The 13,824-nt window shown below is 40.5% G+C and overlaps 1 protein-coding gene across 4 annotated transcripts in view; it reads right to left on the bottom strand.

Annotated features, from left to right (window-relative positions):
• The window catches only part of galnt1 (UDP-N-acetyl-alpha-D-galactosamine:polypeptide N-acetylgalactosaminyltransferase 1), a 53,537-nt gene that overhangs the window by 17,197 nt on the left and 22,516 nt on the right, over window positions 1-13,824 (bottom strand). For 2 of the 4 annotated variants that reach the window (XM_080895984.1, XM_080895986.1), the window contains exons 3-5: window positions 3,488-3,675; window positions 3,253-3,392; window positions 2,989-3,157 (exon numbers count right to left, since the gene is read on the bottom strand). In XM_080895984.1, the coding sequence (XP_080752110.1) occupies window positions 2,989-3,157; window positions 3,253-3,391 (308 nt within the window). In that variant the 5' untranslated portion in view covers window position 3,392; window positions 3,488-3,675. The remainder of the gene's footprint in view (window positions 1-2,988; window positions 3,158-3,252; window positions 3,393-3,487; window positions 3,676-13,824) is intronic. The other 2 variants (XM_080895983.1, XM_080895985.1) reach the window with 1 other exon arrangement.

The following is a 13,824-nucleotide window of genomic DNA, read 5'->3' as shown; positions in this document are numbered from 1 at the left end:
GCACGGCTCTGCTTTACTTCTTTGTGACCGTGAGCAATCAGACAAAAATCCCTGTGTGATGTGCTAATGAAAACTGTTCTGGTAGCACTTTACCATCAGCTGGATTTAACAGCAGCCTTGAATGAATGAATCGCTCTAAAACCACATGCAGTCCCAAAAAGAACATTTTCACAGGTATTCACACGCAATCCTGTGAAGAACTAGGTACACCCTCACTGCTTCCATAGGAATTAAGAGTGTAAATAGCAGATGGGTGCACTTGATTAACTGATCATCAGCAAGTGTGAGTGTGAGCAACTCGAGTTGTTGATCTGGAGCATTCAGGTGTGTACAATGTTCCCAGGACTGGATACCCAGCCAATTCACCCCAAGGTCAAACTGTGCCAGTGCTCAGAGAAACTGGCAAAAACCCAAGAGTTTCATCTCAGACTCTCCAGGCCTCAGTTAGCATACTGAATGTTAAAGTTCATGACAGCACAATTACTAAAAGACTAAATAAGTATGGCTTATTTAGTTCCCAGGAGAAAGCTGCTTCTCTTTAAAGGGAACATTGCAGCATGGCTTACCGTAATTGTCGGGCTATAAGCCGCTACTTTTTGCACAAGCTTTGAACCCTGCGGCTTTTAGTCAGGTGCGGCTTTTCTGTGGATTGTCCATGATTTTTGTCATATCGTAAGACGATTTGTTTTGTTTGTTCCGCTGTTGTACGGCACTACGTTGCCTGGCGGAAGGGCATGTGATCAGACACACAGTATCGGGGTTCAAGAGTGGTATGTTGGTCACATGTCCATCCGCCAGGCAACATAGTGCTGTACAAGTAGCGTGAAAAACAAACTTCAAAGTAGCGCTATGCGTTCAGCGGGAGTCGTGGATGACGAGCGGCGATAAACTTGCGAAAAGCAAGTTATGCTCAACTCCACCGGTGGATTCTGACAGCGTGGAAAAGTGTGAAAACATCCATGATCACCAACGGATTTCGAAGGGCTGGACTGCTGCATGATGAAGAGGAGGACACCGCCACGGCCCTTCTGAGGGTGTTCGACACTGACAACGAGGATTTCTTTTGTTTTGAAAGTGACAACGAAGGAGAGAAGCGGAGAGTGGAGGACGTAGGCATCCTGAGCCTGTTCGTATCCGACACTGGAGAAGAGGACTTTGGTGGTTTTAGTGCGCAGGAAGATGGTGGTGAATGACTGACTTTTCTTCTTGTTAAAGCCGTGTCGCTGCACCTGAGCCTAAAAGGTAGTCTGAATCTATTTTTCTGGTGTGCTGTAGGTTATTGTTATGTACTACATTTGTTACTCATTTATGAAGCACAGTACATGTTTCCTACTTGTAATTACCGCTACTTGTACATATACCTAAAAAGTTATGCAAATATGTACCCATAACTTGTTTTTCAAAATATTAATAAAAGGGGTGTGTCTCCAAACAGCCATCTCTTTCCTGACAATTCCCTTTGTGCATATTCTCTTACATATGATAAGTCAACATTGAAACACCTGCGGCTTTTAGTCAGGTGCGGCTAATGTATGTACAAAACAGGATTTTCCCCTGATTTTAGCTTGTGTGGCTAATATTCAGGTGCGCTTTGTAGTCCGGGAAATATGGTAATTTTGCAAAGTTGCATCTGAGAGAAAAAAACCCACACAATTGTTTTGGAACAATATCTTTTCAACAGGCAAACCAAATGAGGAGATGTTTGACCATAATGGTCACGTTATGTTGTTGAAAACCAAACAGAGCACATCAGCAACTATCAGCACAGCTGGGCTTGTTTTGCTTTAACCGACCTGGGCACCTTGCAGTCACTGAGTAACCTAGAGTTAAATGTGAGGACATCTGTGTGATAGATAAAACTTGTCCCAAATTGGGTCAGGCTAAAGGACAATGATCCAAAAACAGCAACAAATCTACAATAGAGCAGCATTAAAAAAAGGATCATGGTGCTGAAATGATCAAGTCAGAGTCCAGACCTCAACCTGACTGAAATGCAGTGGTGGGGCCTTAAGACAGCTGTGAAAAAACCCTCACAAACATCAATGAACTGAAGCAACATTGTGGGCAATAATTCTTAAACACTGATGTGAGAAACCTATACAGTCATAGAAAAACTGATTACTTCCAGTTACTACAACTAAAGGTGGTCCTATAAGCCATTTAATCACAGAGCCGTGTGTAAACTTTCCTTTTCACATGACCGTATCTACTGTCATGAAATCCTGCACACTGATTCTCACCAGAGCTCAACTGGCAGTTTTGAAACCAACACAAATGGTGCTCAGCAGAGTTTGTTTTAACACAGTGTGAAAGCTCTCCAAAAACATTTGTCTTTTAAATGTTTTTTTCCATGAAAACCATTTTCAAATGATTTGCAAAAAGGAAAAACAGAAGCTGGTTGAAACTGGAAAGAAAATAATAATATGAATTGTGGGAAGCTTTGTGAACACCACAAAAAAACCCAAACAAAACCCAAACATCATACATCTTTGGAAAACATTCTGCTGTCTGTGCGATGTTTAGGTGGCACTGGATAGATTTGACATGTACAATTTCCTGTTATTAATATTAACATATAATGATTTATGTTTATACTTACTACACAACATAACACAAAGAGGATATTTAGGCCCTGCTTCATACAATATGAATACCGAATTAGGAACTCCTGACTGTTTTTCAGGAAGTTCAAATTCCCTTGAGATCTTTGAGGGCACCACACCCTCTCTGCTCTCCGAGTATCAAAGTTTAATAACTTCCTAATGAATACTCAGAGGTGCTTCTAACCTACATTTATTTTTGTATGTTATTCCATTTTAAGATATGACATTTTTACTAGACATTTCTTTAAATCTCCTATCTAAAGTTTACCTAATTTTGCTATACTGTATAGGTCATGCCATTTAAAAACAATAACACTAATAAAAGATGTATTATTGTTATTATCATGACAAAACACAGGACTTGTTGCTGGGAGAGGCAGCTCACCCTTCTAGGCGGACGTCAGGCAGCGAACGATTGAGAGCAATCATCTCCGAGGCCATGAGGTTGAACTGGTTGATCTTAAACATTTCCTTCATTTTCTCCTGCTGCTCTTTAGGGATCACCACAGGTTTCCCTCCTTCACCAGGCCCATCTCGTGGTCTGGACATGGTGTCTACAGAGGATACATATTCAGCTTTTCAAACTTGATGCTTGACAGTGCCATAAAAATGTGTCTGTGTATGGGTTTGTGTGGTGATACACCCTCACCGTCTCTCCCGGGCAGTCCTCTCGGCTTCTTGTCATCACACTTGTTGCACTCGCTGAAGTAGAGCAGAATGAACATGTCCAGCATCACCCAGACCAGAGAAGTGGCCAAAACCACCTTACAGTAGGCGAACCTCCGCATCCTGAAAATGTAGAGTGAGAAGTGGGGGGTAGTTACCATCAGAGGGTTTCTTTGAAAGCATGGTAGAGGAGGCAACTCTTCTCATATCTTTCCCACCTTTCTACTCAGTCCACTCAGCGTTTAGCCTTCCTGCAGCTCTGAGCCTCAGAGTGCTGGAAACACTTCCACCTGTCCATCAGTCTGCCTGACTCCTGTCTCCTATCTGTCAAGCTTTTTATCAGGGCCCCTCTAAGTGGTCGTCTCTACACTCAGTGAGATTCTCAAAATGACGGACTCCTGTCTTACTGGAGAAACAAAGCAATAAATCTAAGAACAATGAACGTTTATAATTGTTTATAGAGTCGATTTTGTTTTTTGTTTTTTAAAGGCAGTGGTTCCAGAATGGGGCTGCCAAAGAACATCAGTGTACTAAGTCCAAGTGTGCCTTGGGATTTTGTGACAACCATACATAAATATTGCATTACACAACTGCACAAAGACAAACAAATGAATTTTTAATTTCCTGTGTGTTGACAAATTCTATCCACTAAAAAATAAACTAAAAAACAAAATCCCAGAAAAGTCTGTTTGTACAGTTTCTAGATGGTGCATATTACAAATATTTGACACATCAAAACCTGACAGCAAGGGGGGGGGAATTCATTTTTATGGCAAGCTAGCCACAACTAACCAATGCCAAGGACCCCACAGCTAAACAAAAGGGAAAAATGAAAACTGCATGTAGATGGTGTCCTGTAAGCTGGCCATCTTATAGCTTCATTGTGTCAACCCCCTGCCCTCTGGCCTGCGTGCGTCATCTGTTAGAAGAAGTTGGCTAAGGTTGACATGCCAAGCAAGTTAAGGAGGCACTTGGAAACCAAACATCCCTTTTGAGAGTCGCTTGGCCCGCTTCAAAAAGAGAGCTGGATTTGAACCAAAGGAAGCTAAACTGTTTGTTGGATTGCGGGAACGTGTCTGATAAGGTGTTGGAGGCAAGTTGCATTCCAGAGGACCTTGTGACACATTCTTTTAGAATATTACAGGTGTTGTATGGTAGGTCCAGGTGGTGCAAAAAAATGCAATCAAAAGAACTGATGACATCTCAGATGACACTCAGAGGCTGTTATACAGGTGTGACTTGAAAATCTGTCTTGCCCTTTGGGCACAAAAAGTTTAAAAACCAATGTTTTACGATATCTAAACAACACTCTAACTACTGTCCAGTTCTACACAACAACCATCTAGTATATCAGTGTTCCCAAATACCCTGCAGGATATGAGCCAATCTACCCTTTGTACATTTAACATACCAAATCCCTGTGTTCTAAAGTGCAGTCAGACACCCACTCAAAGGTAAGCACAAACACACACACACACGGACACACACACACACACACACACACACACACACACACACACACACACACACACACACGGACACACACACACACACACACACACACACACACACACAGCAGAGAGGGGAGCTATGATAGTAATTGCTTTTTGTTGGCAGGCAGCAAGAGACAAGACACAGCCACATTAAAATTCCACTGCTCCCCTTTCCTTCTCTCCTTCAGCACCATCTCCCTTCTCTTTGGCTGATTCTCTGCCTCAATGATCCCTCAGGTTGCAGCAGCACAAGCAGAAGGGAGAAAATTAATTTGGCCACGGTGATTTCTCTCGTGCCCCCGGGAGGGAAAAAAACGATGTTTGTGCACAGCTAGCTTAGCTTAGCTTAGTTTAGGTTTGCTTAGCAGCCAGGGAAATAAGAGAACTGCAGAGCAGCGTTTCTAAATTCCACCTGATAGGATTCTGGAAGCACAAAGTGCCGTGTACAGCAGAAAACAAGAGGGAAGATTTAACTGTTTGTCTTTCCTCAGACTTCTGTTCCTGTGAGTCAAGTAGTTTTAGTGTTCAGGTTAGAGCTGTACTCTCCGTATATGATGTGCATATATGTAGTCCAGGGATGGGATTCGAGAACTAGAATATCTAATCTATCAGATGCAGCTCCAGAGTAAGAAATTATGGCATCAGACTCAGAGCAGTGCACACATGAAAGCCGTTTTTATCCTGCTTCTGTTTCAAATAATAAAACATTTGTGGGCCTTTTCCTCACACAGAAAATTGATAACGAATAGATAAGCAAATAGATAAAGAATAAGGCCTATTAGCAGAATCAATAATGACACTGGTATTGATGAAATCTTATCAATAATCATCACTAATGTACTCTCCAGCAGAGTTGGGCAAATTACTGTTCTCGGATTAAAAGCTGACTCAACTGGAGGCGTAAATTTAAAAAGGTCTTGTCAGCTTGTCTTCTACTTCACAGCGTTTTGTAACTTTGCAAGATTTTATCTCTCAGGTTCACACGCGAAAGAAAAAAAAATTGGTGCAGGGCATCCATCCACCAGCACATACATGCTTAACTGTGATCTCTCACCCCCTGGGGAGAGAAAAAAACATCCAATGAAATCTATTGAACTGCTGCACCACCACCAACTTTTGACAAGGTTAAAATGTAACATGTTACATCAGTTTATACGTTCCCACTTAGCCACTCGACCAGTTTCAGTTTGAGTAAGGTATAAAAGAAAACAAAGCACTTATTGCAAACCACCTCATATCAGCCTTTAGAAACATTTCCTGACCATCACTTCTGCAGCTCCGTTAGATAACATCAGACACACAAAATAAATATTAATTACAAGATTTTTTTTAAAATAAGAAATAAAAACATTTTAAAATAAACATTAAACATCTGTTTTTAATATCTGTAGGGGAAAAGCAAGTTCAGGGAAACTCTCTTGTGAGGATATAGTAAGTGGGATATTGTAAGCTAGTAACATAGAGCTTAACATAGATGTGTAAATCATAGATATTTATACATAAAACACACTTCAGACAAATACGTTTTGTGTATATCATTACTGTTTAATCTATCATATTTGTGAAGGACTACTTTAAGACGTAGAAAAATAACTGTGTTTTAAATATTGCCACTAAACAGCAGAAAAAATGTGAATGTGAATAAAAATGTAAATGTCGTATTTCTGTATGAATGATAGAAAAATATTACCGGTAATATAACAAATAAAAACTGTTTAATTGTCATCAAATGGAAACTTCCTGACCTGGGATGAAAAAACAAATACTCAAACCAGGAAGTGAAGCTCTTTGGATGTTAAAACCTCCAGAGCTATACCAGAAATAAACATCTTTACAATCTGGTACAAAGAAAATGTTTGGTCTCCGTTACTTTTCTTTGAAAAGGCAGCATGTGTACAGGAAGCGAATCTTTACATAACCAACAAATTATGTTCCATTAGGGTCTAATTAAGTCATAATTAATGCAGTGGCTGCCTTTAGTTACTGGTGGCTACTGACGGGCTAATCGACTGCAGCTAATCAAGTAACAGAACTGGACTTCTAGATCATGTTTGTGGTGTTAAAGCAAATTTACCGCACTTCTCTGACAGCGGGAAATAGAACCATTTAGAGTGTGAGAATCTTTTAGTTTTGTTTTACTCACACTACTGTACAGTTTGACCTGTTCATGCTCTCTGCAGACTGATATACTTTAGATGGTCGCTTAGATAAGGTCTGCATGCTAAAAATGGGCCACTTTAGCCTAGTGGTTGCTAGGACACATAATGACACCATGATGTCTGATATGGATAAAGCTCGTCAAGGGGCCTACAATGCATCTGTGTGGCAAATTTGTTTGCACAGATTTTTTGTATTATAGTAAGATGTTAAAACTAATTAGCACACATATGTGAGTGTGGATGCAAAAAACCTTTCTAGCATTAGTTACCATAATAACATAATCATTCATTACATTCTCTTTTAACTGGCTCCAAAACGCCAAAGACACAATGGGCAAAATGCCAAACCCAAGACTTCAAAATCATCTCCAGGTCTATCTTTTATATACAGTCTTGCTATTGTCCCTAACATCTTTATATACAGTTATACAAGAAACTAATGTTTAATAGGTGATCATTGTGGCATCTGGCAGTCTGCACTCATGCGTGACTGAAGGAGAGCTACAGGGGTTGCTGCGTTCTGTAAAGCTGCTACCGTACTGAGTGTTGAACTGTGCAGTATGTTCACATTACTAACATTAGTTATGGTTCACAGCAGAGGTGCTAGAGGTTTGTGCAGCGATATTGGTGAAAAAGCTGAGCGCACTTACAAAATCACCATGCTATAGGATGTGTTATTGTATCTCTTTATAGCTCTCACATTTGCTTTACCGTTGATGTTATCTTCTGTTGTTTTTTCCTGTAAGCCACAGTGCAGGACCCGACCACATCTGTAATGCACTTTAAACTCAAACCCAGCTTGGTCTTTTGTCACAATTTGGACTGAAAACCATCATAAAACAAAACATGCCAGTTATAAAATCGTTCCTAGTAGATTCCTGGAAAATAACGATTTGGAAAATTCAGATTCCCCCGGATATCCTGAAGGAATTTACCAGACTGTTTCTCTCACTTTTTTCCGTCCTCTCAAACTTGTTCAAATTCCAGGACTAGCAGGAAGGCTGAATTTCAGTACTCGCTCTGCAATCTCCGTCCTTTCTGTTTCACTGACAGCTGCTAGACTGCGTCGGCCTTGCTTGACCTTTATGAAACAACAACACAAAAACACACAATGTAGCAGAATCTTGGATATACTTCTCTCTTCACCGTTTCTGGTGCAACACATACATAGCAGAGCTCTTATATGAATAAGGACACCAACATCGGAGCTTTCCATCACAGAAAAACTTACATATTCCTGTTCACAGCATCATGTCAAAAATGCTGTCGGATGGATGTCAGCTTCTTTCCGGAGATGCCATTTGATCACAGAGAATGTAGACCGTAGTGCTTCAAGCAACAGATACATTAAATAAAAGCACGCGCACGCACACACTCCTGCTTACTGCTGTCTCTCAGCCATGCCTCTCCACTCACTGTATTTCTAATCAGGCATGGCAGAGGACACCTCCGGTCTCCCTGGTGCTCTGGGCTCTGCCTCTCTGTGTGAGTGTCTGTCAGTTTAGTTTATGTTGGGTGCTAGTCTCTTTGAAGTCTCTTTTAAACAGCCTGGTTTCATATGACGTTAAACAGACCCACAACTCTCCATTGTTCTTATTAAGCCATTAGCATACTGCACTTCCTCCATCTTTCTTTTAAACCTCCATCCTGGTCATCATGCACTCTCGTTCCCAGCCGCCCCACCCCCACTCCCTCCCGTTTCTCTCTTAGTGATGTTTTCTCCTTTCAATAGCGGTTGCCATCACTACTTCCCTACAAAAACACAATTTCCTCCTTCACATCCTTCTCTGTGTCTCTCTTCATCTTCCCCTCCTCTCCTTTTCTCCACAGGCTTAATCCCCCTTTAGAGATTGCACAACCACTATTTCTCACAACCATTTGGAAAAACTCAGCAAGAGGATCCAGCACTTCACTCGCTTTAGAATTTATGACTGCGAGCGAGGATCCTCCCTTCTAGGGATTTCATGTTTATATGTATAAAAGAATATTCAGAGGAAGGCAGGGAGATAATACTGTACGTGACTGAGGGCAAATGAAAGAGATGATGAGTGTTACTAATAAACACAAAGTTTGTCCTGCTAAATATGTTAAACGACAAATGTGGACCCTCTGTATAGCAGTTTTGTTTTGTTTTGTTTTTTAAAAATCATAATATACAACCAGGTGTATTTTGTTTCTAAAAGTGTCTAAAACATGCTGCCTTTTTGAAGCTTCCTTAAGAGGAAAACCAGAGACGGTGCTATTCAGGTGTACGAGTTGTCCTTGGGTCATATAGGCTTGATAAGCTCAACAGTTTCCAAGACAACGCTGATGGGAGCGCTGACTTTCTGAACAGTCGTAATGCATCTCAATTGGAGCAGAACAAGGCTCAGGCTAACATTAGGGGAGGGAAATAGAAACAGAACACGGTGGCCTGAAGCCCCGTCTTCATGCTTCTCTAAGGAGTACACAGTCGCCTGAGGCAAATCAGCTGGGTTCGCTTAATATCCAGATCATAACCTTGACTGCAGAATATAGACTGATCCCGTCGAGGAAATAAAAAACCCAAGGACTGGGACACGACTGAGAGAGAGTGAAAGAGACCTGCCATCAGTTAACAAAAAAAAAAAGGGAGAGAAAATACACGCTCTGCCCATCTGACAGTGGACTTAAAAAACATACCGAGCACTGTACCTCTTTGGCATGTTGCTCTCTTCACCATGAGTTACAGGCTACATTGTATGATTCAGACTAATGCAAAATCCAAGACACTTTAATGAACAACCCAGAACACACACACATACACACACACACAAAGAATTTGTTTAGGCTGCAATCTATAATTAATTAACCACAAGATTCATTGGTGACAGTGTTTTAGTTAATATTAGTGCGAGCCTGTAGAGCTCGAAGAATTCAATCATCACTTAAAAATCCCCCATGAGTCAAGATATCATTTTCCCCGTCGAATCACGACATGCTCTTAGCTGCATCAGTGGAAATAGATAAGGGGGATGGAAACAGTGTCAGAAAAGGGCAGAGGAGGTCAACTCAATCCTGTTTGCTGCGTAGATGCTCTCTGCTCCAGCGGAAAATACATGCAAAGTTAGCTAAACTAGTTTCTGAACTAAGAGCTACAAACTCTAAGGCACTAAAACAGGTTCAACTTTCTATTAATGTAGCATGTCAGGAGTCAGGCAGCTGCTCTGCAGGTGGACAGGACTGCGTTATTAATAGGTTATGAGCGAGGCTCTGGGATTGATTACCGATTTATGTTCTACATTTTTTCTCAGTTTTTAATTTTTTTTTCATTCAGACTAATATATTTTAAATTTGAATGGGTCTCAATGATCAGTGTTAGGTGTTTATTTAGAAAAACTCTTTTATTATTTTATTCAATCCGTTTTTTAAAGCAGCTCCGCAAACTGGCTTACTCACTCTGATTGTCTTCCACATGTCACGTGAATCCTTAATGATTTTAACTTGGTGGACATTATTGTTCATTGTTTTGTTTTTTGTTTTTGTTTTTTACTCATGTGTGATCTTTGTTTTGAAAGGGGCTTAAAATAATAATAATTATTATTATTTATATACACTCACCGGCCATTTCATTAGGTATACCTGCTTTAACAGTAATCTATTGGGATTTTCCCACTAAACCATGTGGGGTTTACAAATAATGGTCTGAAAAAGAGAAAAGATTGAGTGAGCAGCAGTTCTCTGGGTGAAAATGCCTTGTTGATGTCACAGATGATATATAACATATGGTTGAACAGCATTATTGATAATGGCCTTGCTTTGGCCTAAATACTGATATTAGTAACGATCTAAAAGAAATCAATACACCAAAATCAAAATGGTGCTATTCTCTTTGCAGTGATGGTTGTGAGCGTCGCGGCATTTCAGCATGAAAGTCACCTCACTAAAAGAAAAAGGTGCCACTTAGAGAACATTTCATGATTTCCACAGACCATCTAATAATTAAGATTAACCTGAGTACAGAAAAGGAGTGCCCAACATCAGCTGATGTCAAGATTAACTGTCGTCATCTCAGACACAACATTTCCAATTTCACAACACTCACAACAACAACAACTAAATCAAGCCAATAGACGTGCTTAAACACAGCAGCGCTGAGCTGAAACAGGCCCTGCTTCAGTTGTTTAGTTTCATTCTCCCGACAGTTCTATAGTCTGGTTGTTTTCCTGAGATGTGGAGCCTGGGGCTTTTTTTATCCCCACTACAGAGCTGAGAAATATCAGACCGCACGTACTACTAAGCCACTTGTGTAAGCAGAGTCAATCCCCCAGTATTATCAATGCCTGGTTCCTGGCCTTATTTATTGAAAACATTCCCCTGAGCAAACCCATATTGGCTTTTTACCAAATCACGGTATTACTGGCCACATTTACACTCTACACACTCTAATTAATCAGCACGTACGCCACAAAACAATGGTAAAATCTTTGCATGCTTTATTGATGTTTAGAAAGGCTTTCGATTCCATTTTGCTAGAGGGTTTAAATTAAAACATTCTCTGAATAAGCACAGCAGGTAGACGTTTGAAAACAATTAAGTCGACGTAAAGTCTTATTCGAATGACCATCAGTACATGAGGAATGCAGAGGTTGTCAATAATCCTAATCCATAATTTCTAATGTTAAAGAAAATCTTTTTTGCGTGTGTTTGGTATTTTATCAAGACTTCTTTTCTGCTTCTTTAAACACAGCATGGAAAGTCATTCACATAAAGGTCAAGATGAAACCTCTCAAGTAGGATGGAATGGCTGATATATATGATAGTATCTTTCAACAGTTTTATGTGACAACCTATAAATAGTTCAGTCTTCACCGAGGGGCCAGACAGATTTCAATCAATATTTGTCAAAAAATAGCCCACATATAAGCCTGAGGACTCATATCATTATTCAAGCTTAATGTCAAAGGCCTCTTCCTTCTCAACAAATGACAAGGGCGGAGCCTTATACCACGTGATACAGAGGCTGTGCCGTGTGAATTAGCAGGGGAAAACCAACGGAGAGCACGTCAGGGATGAGGAGAAAGTGACAGGAGAAAATCCGTCCCGGTCAACCACCCAAACATCAATAACGGGAACCTTATACAGCGCCTCCCTATACACGTCGAACTCCCGCAGGCACAAAGAAATTACGGAGGCTATCACTTATCACCTGACCAAAGATATGGCTCCCATCAACACTGTGCAAAACGAGGGATTTAGGAAAATGATCAACACCCTAGACAAACGCTACACAGTGCTGTCCCGCAACTATTTTTCTATTGTTGCACTACCTGCTCTATACACGCAGTGTCGAGCAACGGTGGAGACGGAATTTCAAGCAGTACAACATGTTGCAGCAACAACAAAACGTGAGACATTTGTTGTTTTTATGTTTATTTATTGTTTTTATGTTCAGTCTCAACTGTTACGAAGTTGATGTGCAGTTAATAAGTGCAATAAATATTTATACTGGAAAAGAAAATCGTGAGAGAATCGTGATCTCAATTCTAAGCCAAAAAATCGTGATTCTCATTTTATGCAAAATCGTGCAGCCCTACTAAACACAGACCTTGCTTTTCCTGTGCTAGGTGTCCCTCCCACACAGATGTGCAAGGGTAATTTCTAAATCGGACAAGTTATGCTGGTAATACCGATCCTGAGCAAACAGGGCTCATATCAGTAATAAAAGCAGGAAAAAAATTGGAAGAGGCTAATGAAGGGGAAAAAATTGAAAGAAGAAAAAAAAAGCAGGGACAAAAACAGCACTTCAGCCTCCGGCAGCAGTATTGACAGTCAACTACAATGAATTTAAAATCATGAGCTTAGAAAAAAAGCCCAAATCCCAGGAAAACAAATAGAAATTCAAATTAGGGAATACCCAATGCAGTCAGTACCTGGCGTTTAAAAACACTGCTTTGGTAAACTATCATCTGGCAGTGAATGCACTGAAACAAAAAGCATTTTTGGCATTTAGGAGAAAATCAGAAACTTCAGCTATCTCCCAAGTTAAGTCAAACCTGTCTTGGACGGACCATCAGCTGTTAAGAGATCACTAGATGTCAGCTACCCATCAGAGTTCTGCATGCAAAAAACTGCAGGTCCATAATAAACATCCCAGGTAATACCCACTGATTAGCAACACTGAAAAAAGAACACCTGAAGTCACAATGAACAAGGACCAAAGGAACCTTTTTTACAATTCTAAAGACATAAAGACCTTTAGCACTTCCTTCAAACTACATGGGGCATCAACATGAAAATCAAAGCAAATTAAATCTGGCATAATTTTTTGGACACAATCCTTGGTCACGGATCAACATAAGCTGCAGGCACAAATGATCTATTAACTGGCTTTTGTAAGTAGTACAGGGAGGAAGCCTCTGTCTACAGTTAACAGCTACCTGTAAACTTAGCACACAAAGAAATAAGTCATTTTTAATGCTGAGTTATATTGGTTTCAGTTGCATGTCTCATTTCCAACTCAACTGTTAACTTTAAACCATGAAACACAACAAAGACACACCTCCAATCATGGTACTCCCTGGCTTGTTATTGTGGTTGTAGCCTAGCTGTAGCCATGCCAACTGCCAACTCCCAACTGGCTATTTAATCATGTTGGGATTCCTACTGGCATTGGGAATGCAAGCAGAAAACACTCTTTAGAAATGTAGTTCTCAGGGGACAACACCTGTGAGTCGTTAAACCTTGGGGAGCCCCCAGAAGTGTATTAGTCAGAACGTACCATTACTGAAATAAACCTCAACACTGTTCAACCTCAGACCAACATGGCCTTCAATAACCAAAGAAAGTATTTTTGGATGCTCCCTTATTTCCCATGGGTTTGTCACAGTGGATGGATCTGCATGTTTGACTTGGCAAAGATTTCCTGGAGCAACCCTCCCATTT

The sequence above is a fragment of the Rhamphochromis sp. 'chilingali' genome, assembly GCF_963969265.1.
Source record: "Rhamphochromis sp. 'chilingali' genome assembly, chromosome: 11".
Lineage (NCBI taxonomy): Eukaryota > Metazoa > Chordata > Actinopteri > Cichliformes > Cichlidae > Rhamphochromis > Rhamphochromis sp. 'chilingali'.
Note: the sequence above shows the minus strand (reverse complement) of the source record. Positions and strands in the feature narration are given on the sequence as shown.